Below are 21,958 nucleotides of genomic sequence, written 5' to 3' on the forward strand. Positions count from 1 at the left end.
CCCCCCGCCAAAAAAAAAAAGTGTTTTCAATTGGCACTGCTTTCCTATGTATAAAGCACAAATAAGGCCTACCCTTCTCACTTTAAAACTTATTATAATGAGAAATATGTTTTTACATCAGGTCCGTTAAGCACATACACACATGCATGGACACATATACCTATGAACTTTACATTTGTGTGTGTGTGTGTGTGTGTGTGTGTGTGAGAGAGAGAGAGAGAGAGAGAGAGAGAGAGAGAGAATGAGAGAACATATATGGATATAGTGGAAACGATTAGTTTTACTAAACAAAACTTATCCTTACTATCTGCAGTATACATGGATATTTTCCACTTTAGTCTCTGTGTTTTTAATGCTGGTTGCAACTCACTAATTTGATTGCACAGCCCACTGATGGGCCAATTTAAGACGTAAAAATTAGCAGACACATTGGGTCAATAACTGAATTTTATGCACATTTTAACTTTTTTGGGGAGGGGGCAGGTACTGGCAATTGAACTTGGGGGCACTCAACCACTGAGCCACATTGTGCCCCAGCCCTATTTTGTATTTTATTTATAGACAGGATCTCTTTGAGTTGTTTAGCACCTTGCTTTTGCTGAGGCTGGCTTTGAAGTCACAGTCCTTCTGCCTCAGCCTCCCGAGCTGCTGGGATTACAGGCATGCGTGACTGTGCCTGGCTTGGGATACACATTTTAAAAAGTCCTGCTCAACTTTGTAGATAGAGTTGTGTCTTTTTCCCATGTTGTGTGAGCTAGAATATAGCAGTGAGACAGAGTGCAGGGAGCAGATGCCAAAACAAGGCTTTTTCCCATCAGGCCACCATACAAAGTTCTTCAGAATCAGGATTTGCCTCTCTAAGGTCTGTCACTGGGAAACATACTGAAATCCAGCCAAACCCCTATCATTACTCAAAACAGAAAGAAAAAAAATTGAGATTTTAAAAAATGTAATAACTATATGTTTTCAAAGATGATAATAATTGGGTCATAGTTTGAGGTCAAGAGCTGAAAGTCCAATGTAGGGGAAATAGCCTAAACTTAGGGATCTGACCTGGATCCCCATCCTGACAAATGACAACTTTATGAACTCTGTCTCTCCTGTGCAAGTGTCTGAGAATGTTTTTCTTCTATAACATGCAGGCAATGCCAACTCAGCTTCTCTCAGAAATAATTATGTAAAAGCTCTTAAGAAAAATTTTAAGAAAATTTGCTATACAAATGAGTGCACTGAATGCTTCTCAGAACATCTGTACTGTTAAGATTTTTACTTGCTCAGGGTCCCCTAGCCAGATAGATCTTTTTCACAACTAAATACATTTATATAAAGGCATAATTATTTCTCTTTCTAAAAATATCTGTTGTTAGAAATTATACTACTATTCAGTTATTGACCCAATGTGTCTGCTAATTTTTTATGTCTTAAGTTGGGCTATTATGCAGAGCTCATCAGTTTTATGCATATGAGAAAATAATTGGAAGGAAAAAACTCATGAACATACTCTAGCCCATTTACTTTAATGAACTCAGAGAGAAACATAGTCAAGAAGAGATACAGAGGAAAAGCAGTGTGTTTCTTTCACAGCAAAGAACTAGAGATGGCCACCTAACCATAGCTTCACCCCATTTTTTTTCACTTTCCAATTATAATTTTCCAAGAGAAAATATTATATTTAAGTAGCCCCCCAAAAGGCTCAAGGCTGGAGAAGGGAGGGATATAGGCTAACTTCACAGTATGGGGAGCTCAACATGCAAAGTTTAAGGTCTTGCTCACTGAATTAGACACACTCACAGTACTAAATCATTTAGAGATGCCATTTTAAAACATTTCTGGTCATTTTTCTTACTTGCCAGTCACAACTCATATATTATAATAATAATTTTAACAAAACTTTTTTCGAAAAGGTTGTCCCAGAGACAATATCTTATGTATAAATTCACCATTTCTCCAGAAATCCTCTGTAATATGCAACAAATCAGTGGTGGTGGTGGTGGTTTTTTCCCTTTTCTTTTTAACTCAGAATTTTGTAGCTGTAATTACTGGGGGAGGGGGTTCAATTTTTCAGCTATGCTCATTTCAGTGCCTAGACCACTCCAAGGGTGTATCAGGGAGGATGCCAGTGTGATGATGTCTTCACATCAGCGTCATTTAGTAGGGTAAAGCTCCATCTGGCCATACAACCCCTACCAGAATTTGAGTGTCACTTGACTCTTCACTGTCCTTCACTCACCTGGCATGGATCCCACAAGCCTATCAACTCTCTCCCTCCCCAAAAGTCATGAAGTGAATAGGGGCCAACATCTGTCCTGCTGGTCCCCTTGCTTTGGTCTTGCCCCTTTCCATCTCTTGTGGCCACTGAGACTCGGAAGGGAAATCGGAGCACCTGATCTTGTAGTCAATACTTTTTCACTGTTCCCCACAGAGCCTTGGTTTTTACAAGTAAAGAACCAAGAGCCCTGAGTAGATCCTGGTGAGGGATAAATGGCATGATATAAACAAAACCGTTTGTTTAAGTGAAGAGGAATGGAACAAATGTAAGAAGCTATATTAGTGTAAGAAGTTCACTAATTTTAATTTAACCAGACAATTTAGTAATAAATTCAAGTAGTTAAATATATAATCACTTGAGTAATTAAATTGATATATCAGAGGATTGGTGGATTTATATAAAATAATAGTGATAAAGTGAGAGTATTAGTTTCTCTTTAATATACAGAAAAACATATCTGTATGAGACTCAGATGGGAACTGTGCCTATTACATAACAGGCAATCAACGTCTAAAATATTAGTTTGTTCATAATTCATACATTGGATTTGGTGATATGTAAACAAAGCTATATACTGCAGATTCTTTTTCTCATCTATAGAACCAGGTGCAGTAGAGCACGCCTGTATTCCCAGTGGCTCAGGAGGCGGAGACAGGAGGATTGTGAGTTCAAAGCCAGCCTCAGCAATGGTGAGGTGCTGAGCAACTCAGTCAGACCCTGTCTCTAAATAAAATACAAAATTGGGCTGGGGATGTGGCTTAGTGGTCGAGTGCCCCTGAGTTCAATCCCTAATACCCCCAAAACAAAAACAAAAACCAAAAAATACTATAGACTACAGGTTTGCTCTTTCAGAAGATATCAAAAGATGGTTTCCCCTCTTTTTAAAAACTAAAATGAAATGTTAACACATCTGCAGATGCTTTTCAGGGATAAGAAATCCTTCAAACAGAACAACATGTTCTGAAGTAAATATTCAACAATAAATACATGATAGTCAGTTTGTATTTAGTGAGTAATCACAGCTGTGTATCTAGTGAGTAATCAAAAAATGGTTGGAGTTTTGTGCCCCTGAACTAAAATAAACCTGTAATGGAAGTGTTCAATAAAAATGAAAGCAGAAGACCAAATTTCCTCCAAAAGGGAATTAATAAAGTAATAAATACAGAAATACAGAAAATGTTGGGCTATTTGGAAACATTATAATTGTTTAAAGAATTATATCACAGCTACTTTGGACTTTTATAAGGTATGATTATGAGACTAATAACATTCTGCCAGGAAAAAGATAACAAAATAGGTGTCACTTCTCATAGGAGGACAGCTATAGGCATATAGCATGTTCCCTAAATATTTGTTGATTAATTAGTAAGCAAGTAAGATTCAGGATGCTCCTCTGTGACTACCATTATTAGCCAAACATCTTTTAGTATTAGTGCTATTTAAAAATGATCAATCTCATGATACCTCCTAACAATTTTCCAGTGATCTCATAATATTCTTACTATGGACTGTATTTGTATGTGTTTCACAAGAAATGCCTAAGAAACACTCTGCATTTCACAATTCTTTCTTCTCCTAGAAGAGTCTTTGAAATAGACAATTTCCTAATGTCTAACAAATTGTGCAGAGTTTTGAGATATTGGAACTTGTAACCTGATGCTCACAGCAGAGGCTATGAGTCCATGAAATAATGGCCACTACTCTCCAATCTCATGGCACTCTTTGTATTCGACCTGGAATTTAGCCTCAATATCAGTTTTAACATAGTATTCCACAAGCACCCATTAACCAGTTCATTCATTCATTTTACAAATACTGAGTTTTTGCCATTTGTCAGGCACTGTCCTGGGGAGGCACATTACAGATAAGAAGAGTCATCAGACAGACACAGATGTGCCTTCATGAGGCTTAGATTAACAATTGATTTAACACTCAAAGTCATGATTATCTGCCAGATCTGCTCCGTTGGGTAGTGTAAATAATTCTAAGTAGCTACATATCTGTTCTGTCATAGAAGGGGATTGGAGTAAATCATGTACTCCCTGTTTCTGTAGGAGTTAAAGGGAGAATAACTGAATGTTGTTTTTACAAGACACATTAAGGTCTTCCTTTATTTATTTGTGTGTCTGAATTGCAAGTCAGACTCTGATAAACCCACAGGAGAAAAGTTTATGCAAATTTTAGTATTAAAGTCCCACTCCTCCAGAGAGATAGGAGTCTCTAGGAAGCACTGCTTTCTTTTCTATTCAAGCACTGGAAAAAAATATAATAATACACTCTGGAACCAGAAAAAGAAAACAGATGGCCAAGTATAATTCCCCACACCACCACCACCACTATCAGGCATTGTGTCTTCTTTCCCTCTGAGCTGCAAAATTGCCTCTCTCAAAGTCTCTATTCTTCATTCTGTACCATCTCCAACTCTGCCCCATTTTCTGCCCTTTTCCCTCCCACAGGCTTGTGCTGACTTTCTATACCCAGGTCCCTGTCTGCAGCCTACTCTATGTGTAAGTAGGCTGATGCATCCCTACAGTGGCAAACCGCTAGGATGTGTAGTCCCTACAGTTAGCTACCCAGGAAAAGTACAGGTCAGAACAGTTTGAAGAATAGGGATATAACACTGGCTCAGTCAACATCAGGCTGATAGTAGCTAAAGAGGTAACTGTCAGTATCATGAAACTGTTCAGTCTCCTAAGACTAATCCTAAATCTGGAGAGTTAGAGATTATGCATGAGTAAAACATTGTCTAGTTACCTTATTTCAAAAATTAAAAAAGAATCGCACCAAGATGTTAAATCTACTATATTGCCTACTAAGCAAATATCCTGTTCTTTAGTTCATGAGAAGGAAGACCCACCATATGTACTTTTATAACTTTAATTTTGTGCCTGAGGTGTCTACCAATTTTGCTTTATGGTCTCTAGATCCCCCTCAGTGATTTTGGAAATTGACTGGATTAAACAAAGAGAAACACAACAGGACACTTTTATATTCTTTCTCAGGGATCCAATTCTGTTTTCAATGTATACTTCCTTAAAAATTTTTCATTTCTTCCCTTTGAATATTATTACTTCATTTGCTCATTCTCTAAGGACAGAAAAAACAGTATCATAGAAATTGTAACCAAAAATGATTCATTTCAGGCTGGGGATATAGCTCAGTGGTAGAGCACTTGCCTATCATGTGTGAGGCCCTGGATTGAACCCCAGATCCACCAAAAGAAAGAAAAAGAAAGAGAGATAGATTCAGTTTTACCTTTTGTCCTTTTCACTATTCAATGGTGTATGCCAGTTCTTATATAATATTTGCTCAGTGAACATGAAATAATAAACCATTGTCAACTGGAACCAATTTTGTAATGTTCAAGAGAAATTAATAATACTACATTTATTAATTTAGAAGAAAAACAACTGCGTGTGTGTCTGTGTGTGTTGTGCTGGGATCAAACCCAGGGCCTCAAACATGCTAAGCATGTGCTCTACTATTGAGCTACTTTCCCTAGCCTAGAAAAAAAAATTTTACGATTCTAACATATAAGACAATATAGTGTGTTAAAGTACCAAAATCATGTATCCTATTTGAGGCTTCTCAATAATTAAGAAATAGAACTAAGATCCTACCATTTATTATCCATTCAGACACTTCTACATGTTATGGGTATAATGGTGAGCCAAATAGACAAGAGTCTCTTATCTTATGGAGTGTACAATTCACTGACTAGGCCTTAAAAATTCTTGTTCAAATGCATTATGCAAAACTGAATTCTCTTAAGTTCTACAACTAGGGTGTAATCTCTTTCCTGGTCCATTTGTTTGATACTCTCTAGGAAAGCCACCTTTCCAATGGACCAGGGTAGATTTAAAGCCCTCTGCCAAGCAATAGCAAACAGAACATAGGAATGGAAGTCTTACCACTAATAAATATATAGATTGTAGATTCTGCTTTCTTCTTCTTTGAACTAGATATAGGTAGATATTTGCAGCTGTAGAAGCCAGTGTGGTTTGCTTGAGCCATGTTCAAGGTCAGAGTACTGCAGAATTGTTGGCCATTCTTTCCACAGGCAGATTTAGTTATGCTCAGTCTTTTGCTTTCCTTACTCACGATTTTAGGCAAAGACCATGAATGGGGTGAGTCCCCCCTGCAATTGTAAATAAGAAAATAAAACACAATCAAGACTGGGCCAAGGCTCAGCAACAGTTCCTAAACATTCATTTTATTGGCAAGCACTATTCTGTCTTCTCTTAAGTGTAGTCATCTTCGTCTTTATAAAAAGAAGCATGTTTAAAAAAACCTTTTGAACAATACTGAGAACAAAGCTGCAAAAATGAGCATCATTGCCCCATTTCCCTAGTGAATAATTCTTTCCCCTCCATGTGAAGCTGGAGACGTGGTGGTTTGAACTTTGCAGATCACAGGAGACCACTAAAATCTACCTCTCTATTCTACCAGGGAAATAATAATTGGGCCCTGGGAAGGACAAGTAGATTATTCCCAAACCAGCACAGTCACTTACCTGCATTTGAGATACAGTGTCTGGCCTGCTTGCATGACGTGCTGGGTGCCTTTTAAACTCAGCTCAGGACCTTTTAATTTTGAACCCGAACTAGACCCTGGAAAACAAAAATTTTACTTGTATTATTTACAAATTGCCTTCTCATCTTGTTTTTTAAAGTTATTGTTTCATAAAGTAAGTTTTTCTCTTTACTTACACCTGCACAAAGATACACTGAATTTAAGTTTCTCTTAATTCACAAATTCTTTCTAGTCCAAGTATGACTCATAAATATTATATATACTTTTATAATAAATAACTTAAGTATTATATCATCCAAAAGCCCATATATCTAGAATGTTAATAGATTCATGTTTCAAAATGAAATCATATTAAAAATATATAATATTTTATTTAAAACTCTCAAGATTAAATGTCAGTGTCATCCAAAGTATATTTAAAATACTAAATTTCTACCAGTGTGGGTTATCCAGTTAGTTAGACTAGGCTTCTGTATTTTTTTTTTCTGCATAAAAAGGAGATAGCATACTACATACCTCATAAACTGATGCATTATTATATGTAAATTTTAAAAATTTAAAAACTATTTAAGGAGATGGAAATGCTAACTACTCTGGTTGGATTATTATATATTATATATAGGTATCAAACTATCACATTACCCTATAAATATGTATAATAAGAACCAATAATTTTTTAAAAGGTATAGGAATTTTCCTGAATTTTAGCAATAGATAAGTAATTAGTTGAGCAATGTTTTTTGGGGCCAGACATTTTTCTTTCCAAAGTAGTTTCCTCATTTGTAAGACTAATTTTAGGATCTAAGTCAGTTTTAGAAACTATTTGGTTTTTCTTACGCAATCTACAAGTTACTTCTGTAATGGTACAGTAAAAAGGAAATTGTTCACTTACGTGACATTTGACAGGCACATCTCGGGGGACTGTTGTGAAGCAATGAAATAAAGTGTATGAAAGTACTTTAAGATTTGTACATCTTTATACAGTGCAATAATGACATCTGTTCTAGCAACTAGCTGTGTGACCCTGGACAAGTCCTCTCTCTCTTTAGATCCAGTTTTTGTATCTATAAACCAAGAGATGGAACTAGGTGCTTTCGGATCTGTGACCTTCCATTTGGACTCTCCTGGTGTCATGATTCTTTAAGCCAAAGGTCCTACAGAGGTTGAGTTTCTCTTGAAACTCCCGTCGACCATCCAGAATAAAGTCAGCAACAATCTCTCTTGCCTCCTCCTTCCCCTCATCCCTCCTGCCCCTCTCTGCTTTCCCTTCTTCTCCATCCTCTGCTTCCTCCTCCCGAGGCAACTGCAAAACCTGGTTAAGGCAGGAAACCAGGGACCCAGAATTAGTGACATTTAGGCAAGTACAAGGGTTAGAGGAAGGGAGGAAAGACAGACTTGGAAGTTTAACTATTTAGGACAAATCTTGGGAAATTTTTTTACTTTAAAAATGGGTTTTATAGGGCTGGGATTGTGGCTCAGAGGAAGAGCGTTTGCCTCGCATTGTTGAGGCACTGGGTTTGATCCTCAGCACCACATAAAAATAAAATAAGGATATTGTGTCCACCTATAACTAAAAAAATAAATATTAAAAAAATGGGTTTTATACAGTGGAACTTAAGGTAGCAGCTTGAGATGAATGGTCCTCTAAATTTTTCATGTTGGGTTACAGATCTGTGAGATGAGATTCAGGTGTCAAATTCCCACACCACACCCAGCTGTGCTTTCTGTTGTATGTTTTGGGTTCTGTCTCAAAAAAAACTGGACTTAGTTAAAAGATCTGCATTTGAAGTTTTGTTTTCGACTTACTAAGTGCAAGACCTTTTGCATTACTTAATTTGGTGTTTCTTTCTTTCTTTCTTTTTTTTTTTTTTTTTTTGGTACTGAGGATTGAACATAGGGGCACTCGACCACTGAGCCACATCCCCAGCTCTATTTTGTATTTTATTTAGAGACAGGGTCTCACTGAGTTGCTTAGCACCTTGTTATTGCTGAGACTGGCCTTGAACTCGAGATCCTCCTGACTCAGCCTCCCAAGCTTCTGGTATTACAGGTGTGTGCTACCGAGCCCAGCCATTCAGCAAACATTTTTAAGCATCTACTTCATGTCACTTTTTATATCTCATGAGTGATATATGTAAAGATATAAATATGCACATATTCATAAACATATACATCTTTATACCATGGGCAACTTGGCTTACTCTTCTTCTCAATAGCCCAGAGTAACACTTAGATAGTAAATTCATTTAGATAGCCCATTTAGATAATAAATCTACAGGGTATTTCAATTTTGAGGGTGGAGTGCTGTAATTTAACAATGATTCCCCAACTGTAAAGGTTGGGTGTGTATCAAACTTTCCACTGTTTGCCATGGGAGCCTAAAAATCAGATTTAGAATCATTTCCTCAGTGAATGATTCCATCCCTTTTTGGTAAAGTCAACTACAATATGATCATGAGGGGCATATGGATTATTTATATAAATTTTCTTGATATGAAAATTATTATTTAAATAAAATGAAAACACTCCATGCAGACAATGAAAATGGACTTTATGAATGTTTATTAGAAAAATCCATAGTTCAAGCAGTATGAGCAAGTAGCATTAAGAAACCACTGTGTGAATGTGTCCTTATTTGAACACTGACACTTTATATTGATCTTATCTGAATATTCTTTTGTTGTAGGAACAATAGAACTTTATGATTCCAATAACAATCCCATTTATCTTTCCCCACATGCCACATATCAGGTAGAAAGCTACCCTCCATTCCCCATCTTCCTTTCATTTGGCAAAATGGAACGTTGACTTCCGTGGGAAGGGTACATTTCCAAGCAAAATATGGCTTTATTTTGTAACCAAATCCAAAGCCCAAATGATTTTCTTTCTTCAAAATTCTTTTTTTTTTCAATATCTTTATTTTTCATTTATGTGGTGCTGAGGATCAAACCCGGTGCCTTGTGCATGCTAGGCAAGCACTCTACCACTGAGCCACAACTCCAGCCCTCTTCAAAATTCTTAAAAGCTACCATGATGGATTTTAAAGGAACATACGCCCAGCAGAGGTCATTATGAGCCAGACAACTTTGCTGTCACTTTTAAGACTCAAGGAAGATTCTTATAAGACTAAAAGTATCTTTAGAGAACTACTATTTTTATTGCAAAAAATAAAAAGTGTTCTTGCTAACTGTATGCAACCTCAAGACAAGTCCCATAGCTCCTCTTCCAACTAGACACTGGCCCAAGCTCTTAATATATTGAAATCAAAGGGTTAGTCTGTATTAAAAAAGTGCTTTATTAGTCAAAGACAATAACCATGTTTTGATCAAAGATGAAACACGTATCCAAAATGGTCCTATAAGCCTGTTGACATCACAGCATCTTAGTTTGTCTAAGTACACTCTATTATGTTCACAAAACAAAGAATTTGCCTAAAATGCATTTCTCAGAAAGTAACCAGGTCAATAAGCAATGCACAGCTGTATAGATCATGAAACATCTGTTTTTCTATTTTTAATTTAGAGTCATTAATCTCCCCAGCTCTGTGGCAGAGTAGGTCTATTGAGGCCATGGGCAAGCCTCTCTAAGCCTCAGATCCAACTGTCAAGGAGGAGGTTAGACTTTGATTTGTATAATCCCTTCCAGCCTAAAAATTCTGATTCTGAGACCATAAGTCATTGATAACAATGTACACGTTAGAAATCACATTTTAAAAATACTTATGGTTAATAAAAGACAAGTAACTCAATTGAAAAAATTGACAAAGGATCTGAATAGACATTTTCCCAAAGAAGATATATAAATGACCAATAAGCACATGAAATGATGAAGAATATCATTTTTAGGCAAATGAAAATAAAAAGCACAATGACATAGCACATCATGCCTCTTAGAATAGCTTGAATACGAAATACAGGTAATAATAAGTGTTGGTGAGGATGTAAAGAAATTAGATCCCTCATACATTCCTAGTAGGATTTTAAAACAGTGTAGCCATATTGGAAAATGGTTTAGCAGTCCCTCAAATGGTTAAACATAGTTAATCATAGGTTAAACACAGTATTCAACAATTACCCAAGATAACTGAGAACATATGTCCACATAAAAATGTATACAGAGATGCTAACAGCACTATTATATGTAAAAGTCACAAAATGGAAATGACACAAATGTCTATCAACTGGTGAATGGAAAAATATGGTATATCCTATGATGGAATGTGGCTTGATGATAAAAAGGAATTAAGTACTGATATTTGCTTCAACATAGATGAAACTTGAAAGACTGTGCTGGAGCACATAGCAAAAGGGCCATGTGAGGTCATAGTGAGGTCACACAGAGAGGTCTCTTGGGAGAAACCAAATCTGCTAGCACCTTGATCTCAAATTCTAGCTTCCAGAAGTATGAGAAAGTGAATTTAAAAACAAGAACATTATGCCAAGTGAAAGAAGCCAGTCATAAAAAGCCACATATGATTCCATTATATAAGTATCCAGAACAGGCAAATCCATAGAGATAGAAAAACAGATCAGTGGTTGCCAGGGACTGGAAGAGGGTGAACGAAGAATGACTGGTAATGGCATGGAGTTTCTCTTTGAGGTATGAAATGTTTTAAAATTCAGTTAGTGATGATGGTTGCACAACTCGGAATATATTTTAAAAAAATCACTGAATTTAACATTTCAATATTCTGATCTCCTATAGTCATATTAGGGGTGTCTTATTCTGGTCTCCCACAGAAGTCAGTTTTATCTCAATAAAGCTGTTGTATTCTTTTTGAAACCCCAACAAATTATGACTACAGTAATCACAAAGTTACATTGAAGGTCTAAAATATTGTGGTATTTTGAAATCTATTTCTACATATGATCCCCTCAGGATTAAGGTTTTAACACTAGTTTTTTTTCAATCCAAAAGTTCAGAAGTCCAATTTTAGAGAAGTAATTAATTCTTTTATGATAAGTAACATCACCATTTATATAGTGGAAGTTTTACAAACATATTGCAAAAAAATTTACTGCCCCAATTAGAATAATTTAAATTCAATTTAGTGTTAATTTTAAGTCACTTCTAATTTCATATTTTGAGTCTTTACTATTTAAATGAAAATATAATAAACTAAGTCACATTGACAGTTCTGTTGCTAGAACTCTGAAGAATCTACTGGCATTTCCTTTTAAAATCAAAATTATTGATTATAAAATTTTTAACTCAAAGCTTTGTATATTAGATTTATTTCAAATGAGAAGCATCTGTCTTTGATTTTGCCTACTATGTTTTCAATAGTACATAATCCTACATGATAAATGGAATCTTTATCTAAATATAATTTCCTAAGTATCATGTTTCTAAAACTTGAATTTAAGACCATAAGCCATTTACCAAGGTTGTGTGAGGTTAATTAAACATCATTTATAATAAAAGGATTCCTTCCTCAAGATGTAGCTTATTAAAAGCTTACATCTCACAGACTGAATCTCATTGAACCTTTTTTGTTGATGGCAAGGGTAGGAAAGAAGTGAAGAATGTAACTGCAAATTTCTAGAAGCTTCCAAAATTTGTGTTTGAGATGCTAGTTGTGGCATTTGAGAAAAAGTCCAGTCTGGGTCTTAACTTCTGTGTCTGCCTCTGTTCAGGTATTTATCAGGTAATATGAAGTGGACATTCCCACTGAATGCACTGATTAGAATTACTGCATTAAATAAAGACAACAGCACTAGCTAAGCCAACACTATAATGAAGAGCACTAGAATGTACATTCTTAAATTCTTTTCTCACTTCTAGGATGTTGGAGAACGGCTGGAGCGTTTGTGTTCCATCTGCCAACAGGCTGCACAGAAGATATGGAACCATGAGAATATGTATGGCGGCAGCATAAACTAAGTCCCACAGGGGCTGGGGTTGTGGCTCAGTGGTAGAGCAGTGGCCTAGCATGTGGGAGACCCTGGGTTCAATCCTCAGCACCACATAAAAATAAATAAAATAAAAGCATCATGTCCAACTACAACTAAAAAATATATTTAAAAAAAATAACTAAGTCCCACAATTAGCCATATATTAATTTTTTAATATTGGGGTTTTTCTTCTAAAACAATTGGCCTTGTTTGATTTTTGGTGTGAGGGATGGAACCTAGGGCCTTGCATGTGCTAAACAAGTGCTCTACCATGAGCTATACTCCAAGCTCCTATTTGTTAATAGTTGGTCTTAAATCAAAGGAAAACAAATGAAAGAATGTGTTAATACATGCATACATATATACCAGCATACAGGTATGCCTATACTTTTCTGTCCAAGAAGGAGAAAAGTTTGTTTTAAAACTATCTTATAATTAATAAGCGTGTGTGCACGTGCGCGCGCGCGCGCGCGCACACACACACACACACACACACACACACACACTGGTTGGGGGGCGGTCTCCTAGAGGGAGGGAGGGAAAGGGAATAGAGAATGTGTTGAGTGCACGTATATGATGCTGGGGATGGGATCCAGGGCTTTGTGCATGCCAGGCAGGCACTCTACTACTGAGCTATATACCCCCAACCCCCACAATACATATTTTAGTTGTGAGTTAATAAAACTCACAGTTTTGCAGCTCAAGGCATAAGGATGTCACTGAAATGGTAATGTCTAAAATGACTAGAACTTGGAACTTCATTCCATCCATACATGGATCATTGACTTTACTCGTTTTCCCCATAACTTTATAAAAGTTATTTTAAAGAAAAAAATCTGTGGTTTAAAATGTTCACCAGGGGAAAGTCCTGTAGTAACATGGACATTCCTAGTGTCAATGTTTACGAGGGGAGCATGTCTCAGGGTGCCTCTTGGAGCTTTTTACTTGACACTGGCTTCTCAGAGGGTCACAGTTTAACAGGGCACATTCATTGATCATTAGACCTGTCACCAGCTACCATCAGGAGCCTACCCTTCCAGTGACCTATTGCCACGCACAACTCCTTTTCATGTGACATGAGAGTTAATTAAGGTTGGGCAGGAGAAATCTGCTGACCAAGGGGTTACCTTTTCCCAAAAAATGCTCTACTCCCACACTGCTGTTCTTTTATTGAATGAGTTTAAAACCCACCTCCATAGAGCTAACATGTCATTTGAGTTTACCACACCGTGTCATGGAAGTTATCTGAGCTGCCCGGAGCAAAGGTCAAGATCTGGTTGACATAGCTTGTAAAGTATTAGTAGAAAATTCTGCTAGACTTTCAACTGGTTATGAACAGAATGGATGCTCTTTATACCCCCAAAATGCAAAAAAAAAAAAAAAAAAAAAAAAAGGACTGTTTTGTCTTGGACACTTCTCCCTTTTCTCTGTCAGTAGCAGGAAGCTCCATTTGCAGCTTATGTTCTTCTCTAGTGCCACTGTTCAGAGGACTCTGATGTCATGTCTCATAGAATGGTTCATAATCACTAGTAGCATTATGCTATTGTTCAAGTTGAACAATGTTCAAGTTATTTCAAGCCAGATTATATGTATTTTCTGATAATAAACATCTGAAAAATATACAGTAACTGATTCCTCAGAAGTGCAACTTCAGAAAATATGTACTCAATATATACAAGATAATATGTAAAACACTTGACTTCATGGAAGTGATTTTTTTAATAGAATTAATATTTTATCAGTTGGTTTATTCTCTTTAGAATCACAGTTCTATATAGCAGTCAAAATTTAGTAACAGAATGCTGATAGCTGAAAGAGTATTTGGATAAAATGGCATTAATTGGCATGGTAGTAATATTAATAAAATAGACAAACTGCCTTAGAGATTAGAAGGCTAATGTTAAATTGTTTAGAATTACAAGTTCCATTCTGTAAAAAGCATTCATATTCTCTTTAAGAAAACAGTTATGTCTGGAAGCAAAGATGATCTGTACAACCCACAATTTAAAATTCAAAGTTTTCTCTGTTCTCCAGAGCATTAGGATTATAGTTGGCAGAGATTTTACCAAATACTCTGCTTCCATTAAAGTTCCAGGCATTTGCAGAGATGATGACAGCAGGCCTCTGAATTTCAAGGACATGTTATTTACAGGCGTTCCTGTGGAGTTTCTTAGAAGGAAAGCATCACAGAGATTGGAAACTACTGTCAGTTCAGTTTAGGAGCCTGCCATGGAATGGTTAAAGCACATGAGTGGGAACTGGAAACTTTGATTACATTCAGCCATGTCTTACAACCTTTCATGTGGCACAGATAAACTTCAGATTCACACACAATTCTTTCTGAGGAGAAAAAATGTCATGGAGCTGTGTTATAATACTATTAACCATAAAAATGCATCCTGTTTAGACGTTAAGTTTGAATCCAAAATAATGCCTTTTTGTACAGTAAAGCAAAGAAGACAAGCCGTGTACTTAACACTATAGCTGTCTATGCAAGGAAAGGCAAAATACACTGTTAGAGCTAACATCATGTTTCTTCTATTCCCTTAATATACTCAACATTTTCAACTTTATTATCAATTACACATAATGACAGAATACAGGTTGCCTTGCATATAAAAATAGGAGAGGAATAAAATGAGATTGAAGGCTGAGTGTGAAGTTCCTATGTTAGTTTTCAGCTTTCTTTGATGTAGTTTATGAACTCCATAGAAAATATTCTTCTGGAATCCCTTAGATTATCTATAAAGGAGATGCTTTGAATTCGCTAAGAGGAAAGTTGAGGAGATCTCTGACCTTTGAGATTTGAATGGCCAGAAGTATGAGATCAAGTTATCCATCATTGGGGAATTGAGTTTTTTAAAACAATGACAGCAAACTTTGTAAGCCTCACTGCACAGCATTCTTGACCATTATATCTGCTATCATCAGAATCAGTTTCCTTCTAAATTAAACTTGAGATACAATTCCTTTTCATTACACATAGCTTTCAGGCGAATCTTGTTTAACTGTGGAATTGACATGGTGACTAAATTGTTCTTTTTAATTCCGGGTGCTTATAATTTTCACACTTCCTAAGACTCACTTAATTTACATTGGTTAATATTGGTTAATAGCTCTGCCTTCCCAAGATTTTGAAAACTTGAAAAAAAAATCTTAGCTGGAATTGTTATTCAAGTTTTGCCTAGAGTCAAAATTCTGGAAGGAAAAGTAACCTATTAAAAGCAGTATGCTTCCATCAGAAATATTTCAACTGATAAAAGAAAGAGTTTGCTAAATATTCATGATTCACTCCAGTATGTGAATTAAGGCTTTCCTTCTAAATATCCATAGAAAACTTTAAAGTCATTTGTACTCCAAATCTGGAAAATATTTGTTTTAACTTTCAGGGCATTTTTATTTATACACCTTCTTACTCTATCTAGAACTTCATTTCTAGAAATTTCTTTATTTCTAGAAACTTTTTAATATCATCAAGATACTTATCTCTGAGAGAAGAGAAAGCTATAATTTCTGCCAATGTTTGTCTCCCAGTCTGACAGGCTTTGAAACAACTTATGAATCAGCCCATTCTTGAGGACAAGACATTAACCAGTCAGCAGGACTTGCATAAAACCAGAAAGAAGAACTCTGGAGAGATAATAAGTTCCCCAACCCTAGAGCTGCTCCTGTGGAATTAAGCCACCAGTTCCCTACCCCCATGAGATTGATGAACTGGGCTAAGGGTTGGACTCCCATGCATGAGGCTAGGAATCTGAGAACTCTTCTCCCTGGTTTATCTTTTCTTCTTATCTCTCTTGTACTGCCAGCCTTCCCTGGTTTTTTTCCCACTATGTTCCCTATGTGACCCCTTTCTCTCATCCCCTTACCCTATTGACTTCTCCAATCTTTAACTTCAGCATTAACTCTCTCAGTTAATATTTCTGAGCATATACTAAGAGAGGGATACAATAACAAAGAAGATTGTTTTCTTTAAAGTGTTTGTAACTTTAGATGGATGATGTATAAGTAAACTAGTATATACAGATATATGAAATATTATAGAGAATTTTTATATAAATATAAAACAGCATTATATTTTCACGTTATCATGCAAAAGGAACAGGTGTGGTGAGGCTTTGCCCAGATCAGTGAAGGAGAAGATTCTCCCAGAATGATAAAGTTGAAGGTGAGACCTGAAGAAGAGTGCATGTTTGCTGAAGGAAGCCTCAACTCTTTCTCGTTCAAAGAATTCAAACCCTCTAGAATTTCAACTTTATTTTTAAACAACTGTTTTCTTTTCTTTCTTTATCTCTGCAGGGCTGGGGATGGAACCCAGGGCCACATGCATGCTAGGCAAATGTTCTACCACTGAGCTACATCCCCAGCCCAACAACTGTTTTTTTTTTTTTTTTTTTTAACAAGATCCCTTAGATTCTCTTGCTTCTAATGACTCTGCTCTCCTTCATCTCTTTTCTGAATGAAAGCTCTGTCATCCTCTTTCAGTGCTCTAGTTCACATATTTTTTTTTTTTTTTTCAGTCTGTGGTCTACCTGACTTCACTTAGCACTGGGGAAAAAAGCCACAAGTAGATGCTGATCCATAATAGGGGGGGGGGATGGGAAAAATGGAGGAACTTTGATTGGGCAAAGGGGAGGAAGAGGAGGGGAAGGGGCATGGGGGCAGAAAAGATGGTGGAATGAGATGGACATCATTGCCCTAGGTACATGTATGGCTGCACATATGGTCCAACACTATATCGTGTACAACCAGAGAAATGAAGAGTTGTGCTGCAATTGTGTGCAGTGAATCAAAATGCATACTGCTGTCATATATACCTAATTAGAATAAATAAATTTTAAAAATAAAAATAAAAAAATTTTAAAAAGAATGTATTTTGACATTAGAGTAAAAATACTTATTCAATATCAAAGGTAGAAAATACAGAATACTTTATGTACAAGGTGTTAAGAATTAACCCTGGCTTCATCTGACTTTTTTTCCCCTAAACATGTATGCAATGTTTTATTGATTATATGGCAAATGTTGTATTTTAAAAAACTTAAACCAGGATCTTGCCTGGGGACTTATGGGTAACTTATAATAATTTATTCTTCTAAACAGTAAATATATGTGATATGCCCATAATAATTCATTTAGGGTTATTTCTTTGTAGAGAAATGCTGGTCAAAGGACATGAATATTTTAAAATTTTTAAATAAACTATCCTTACAAAAAATAAATAAAGAATAAGCTGTCTTCATTCATTCAGCTGTTCTTAGATTTCTTGTAGGTAACATGCCCATTGAGAGTCTCTGAAGTCTTTCTAGTTCTAAAGCTACATGATTTTATATTTCTTGTCTTAAATTATATTTGTTAATAAGTTACTTTGCTGTCCCCAAACTGGGACTTCTGTTTCTAAAAATGATAGCTTCTTAAAGATGAGGGAGAAAAAAGAAAGAAAAAAGCCACAAGAAACATTCTTTGGAAGACATTCCCATATCAAGTGGTGCTTTTTAAAGCATAGCATCATGGTGGAAAGCAAGGCTGAAGATTCATAGATGGATAAAAGAAAATTATCAGATGCGACACATTAGCCAGGACTAACTTTTCCTTCCTTTTCTCTATTCGTCTAGTCCATACCATGGATGATGAAGGGCCAAAAGAAAATAGTTTTCAGCCAAAATGTTCTTATACAAAGCAGTGAAAACAATTGCTACAATAGTAGCCTTACCTAGTATCTCAAGCTAGAAATTAAAACTTTCCAATCACCCTCTTTTGTGCTATTTTGGAACCTTGACCAGCTGAGAGAATCTTAAAGTGAGGATTAATCTCAAGGACAATATCTCTTGGGAACAAATTCTCCAGTGGCTGGACCACTTAAATCCCTATTCTCAATCCTGTCTAGAGTCAGATCAGGAGAACAGTCAGCTCAGAAGATAGGCTGGACCCAGAGAATGGTCCAAATGGAAATAACAGAACATCACATAACATATTGAGAGAGTTACTGCCAGCTCCACTTACACACTCACATCAGCATCTGTCAGTTCAACAGCATTTATTGAGTGACTAGGTGTCAGGTGCTATATTCACAACTGCAAAGTTGGATCAGAAACAGCCCTTACTCTTGAAGGGCTTTCTGCCAAAAGTTGGCTTCTTAGGAGATGTCATTTAGAAGTGGATAAATACCGAAAAAATTAAGGTGATAATCTAAGTGAACAAATAAGAAATCTCCAAACTGTGTGCACTTTGTGTTTGAGGGACACATTTTGATATGAGTTGCAAGTTCTTCACTAATGTAAGTGATTCACTTTAGTAAAATATACAAAGAACGAACACTTTTTCCATGGTAAACATTGAGCATAATGAATATAATCATACATGTAGTCATAAATAAAACATAATGGATTACTTAATAATCACTTGAGAACCTTCTAAGTGAATATGGTAAGATGTTCTAAAATAGCCTCCTATGCATGCCTGAACTCAAGTTGGAAAGACATAAATCTGCAGTGAATACTGGATATGAAACTGGCATCAGGAGAATTAAGTTTGACATGATCCATATTTTTCTCTCACTGTATGAAAATATAGTTCCTAAGTCTCTACCACTAAGTTTGTAATTAACATTATCCCAAAATGGGGAATGAGTTATTCCAGCAAAGCAGTCCTAGTCCCATCTGTTTGGACTATAAAGCACATTAAAAAATAACAAAATAAGAAAACTTTTTTCTACATTTTGGAGTTTTACTGCTTCTTTTAAAAAAGATATATTGGGATATAGAATCACTTCAGTTTGTCAGTCAAAAAAAGATAAAGGGAAATAGAAATTCCTGAAAATCAGCATTCCTGATTTTTCATTTTCCCCACTGGCCTTCTCTGTATCTTTGTGTGGTAAATACTTTGCACAGGATGTTTTTCATTTACCAGTTCTGAGGACAAAAAATGGGATGGGGATGTGAGAGGTAGATTGCTTTTAATTGGTACATCAACAATGTGAGTCAAATATTCCCTTGCTCTCAAGAAGTTATAGGTATCCAAAGTCCATTCTAGGGCAATACAATCATTCAACTTCCATGTGTTTCCCCTGCTGTAGTTCTACAGAATTCCCTATGGGGAAGATTCTGAAGCTATAAAAATTTTTAAATTGTAACAGAGAACAAAAATCTGGTCCTGCTGGAGACATTAAGTGGAAAAAGAGAATTAAACAATGTTTCCCCAAAAGAAAACAATACCATTAATCATAGATGAAATGCTGTAGCAAGAGTTTACATTGCCTTTTTAAATTGTTTGTTTGCAATCCTAATATATCCCTGTCTTTTCATCTGTTTACATATATCTTTGGTTTCTCTAATGCCAATTTAGAAAAAGAAAACAATCATTAAAAAAAGAATCAAACAGGATTTCTTTCACCCCTTCCCATAGTTTCCATCCAAAGCATGTAACCACATTTGGCCATACTTTCCAGCTATTTCCTTAGAGCAAAAGATAAAACTCCTCAATAGGTGGCAGAATAGGATTTTTTGTTTCTGATGAACATGTTCGTATTCTGGTATGGAACAGGATAGTAGATCAAGGCAGAAATAAAGCTTTGTTGTTTCTTTCTTGACTTGTTGCATCTAAATATCTAAAAGAATTATCTAGGAGAAGGAGGGACACAAAGAGCAACTGGCCTTGTCGAAATGCTTCCAGGGCTAGGGCATAGCTCTACAAGCCCTTGCGTAGAATGTGCAAGGCCCTAGGTTCTATGCCAGCACTGCCAAAAAAAAAAAAAAACAACTTCTTGTTTTGCAAACTGTACAAGTACTGTCAATCAAGGCCTGTAGCTGGCTACCCCAGACTAAAAAGTAACTTAACTTTCTCTAGAACTAGGCCTTGAACAACATCAGCTTTTCATTCTAAACCCTGAAAATGGAACTTCTGCCTTTTCTTTAATTCCTAGATTTTCTCCTTTAGGTAAATGATGGTGGAAAGAACTCCAGTGTTGAAATCAAGAAGACATGTTTGAATCTGGCCTGTTTCCTAAGTGTGTGGCTTTTGGCAAGTAATCAGATTGCCCTCAGCCTCAGGGTTTCAACCCATCAACAAAATGAAAAGTGCCCGCTTGGATGTTCAGGAAGGGGCAACTGTGAGCCAGCACCATGCCTATGCTGAAGAGAGGCTCAGGACTTGTATTCCTCCTCTTCCCTGAGGACAGAGTGAGTGTCCTCCCTCCCTCCTTCACAGGTGACTGCCATCAGGGTCAACACATGTCTGGGTCCTTCCCTCAGGTTCGTCACTTTCATTCCAGAGAAGCTCAAGTCTTTGAGGTTGCTGGGATCTAGAAAGTACACAGAGGAGCAGACACTTGATTCCTGGAAACTGTCAGAGGCCAGTCCCAGCTTCTCTCAAGGACCTGTCTGCGTGAACTTTTCTAGAATCAAATGCTGGCCTCAAACTGTCCTTCTTTGTAATCTGAACTAGTTTAAAGCCACTTCTAAGAGACCAGTTTGGAAGGCCATGTAAAACCATGTTCTTAATGGCTTTGGGGATCCTTTTCTGACTTTATTTGGGAAGGTTCTTGAATATCTACGATAAGAAAGCACACATGATTAAATTCTGTCTTGGAGATTTTAACAGTGTCTGCAACATGCAGCAGTGGAATCTCCCAAGGCCACTTTAAGCTGGAGTAGCAGTGGCTTCTCACATTCTTTAGGGTTGGCAAAATTCCAAGAATAGACTGGTTTTGAGAGCAGGGGAAGACTGTCAGAACCCCCACTATGTATTTTTTCCTTCTTTGCTTTTCAAATTAGGTTGTAATGCATGGTAAGGAAGGAAACTGCAAAGTCTGACAGGATCAAATTCAAATAATTCCAGCTTTACATACCACTTCTGTGATCATAGAACAAGCATTTCATTTATCAAAGTATCACTTTTCTTATAGTTATTACCACATCTCTCTCTTAGGAATGAGTGAAATAATGTATGTGAATCACAGTGCCTGACAGTTAATAGAGGTTACTTTCTTCCTTTTTTCCTCCCCAAAAGGATCTCTCGCCTTACAGTATCATTATATCCTCTGGAAGAAGGAACTAGATCAGGAACCCCATGAGAAGAAGTTGCAAAGCTGCCTTTACTGGGAGTCTGGGGTCAGCTGTCCTCCTTTGTTGATATTGTGGTTGTTCTAAGAGGTCACTGTACCAACATGGCATATCAAGTTAACAGTGACCTAAGGACCCTAAACAAAAGATGTTTGAATGTGAAGCTCCGCCATTGTTCAGTTGTTTTGTTCCTAGATGCTGTT

At 36.5% G+C, this 21,958-nt stretch overlaps 1 protein-coding gene across 1 annotated transcript in view; it reads right to left on the minus strand.

Annotated features, from left to right (window-relative positions):
- Flt1 (fms related receptor tyrosine kinase 1) overlaps nt 1-21,958 on the minus strand; it is a 201,730-nt gene that overhangs the window by 143,192 nt on the left and 36,580 nt on the right. The window contains exons 3-4 of the mRNA XM_048800762.1: nt 6,783-6,879; nt 6,181-6,407 (exon numbers count right to left, since the gene is read on the minus strand). Coding sequence (XP_048656719.1) covers nt 6,181-6,407; nt 6,783-6,817 — 262 coding nt within the window. The 5' untranslated portion in view covers nt 6,818-6,879. The remainder of the gene's footprint in view (nt 1-6,180; nt 6,408-6,782; nt 6,880-21,958) is intronic.

Source organism: Marmota marmota, unplaced genomic scaffold (assembly GCF_001458135.2).
Source record: "Marmota marmota marmota unplaced genomic scaffold, marMar, whole genome shotgun sequence".
Classification (NCBI taxonomy): domain Eukaryota; kingdom Metazoa; phylum Chordata; class Mammalia; order Rodentia; family Sciuridae; genus Marmota; species Marmota marmota.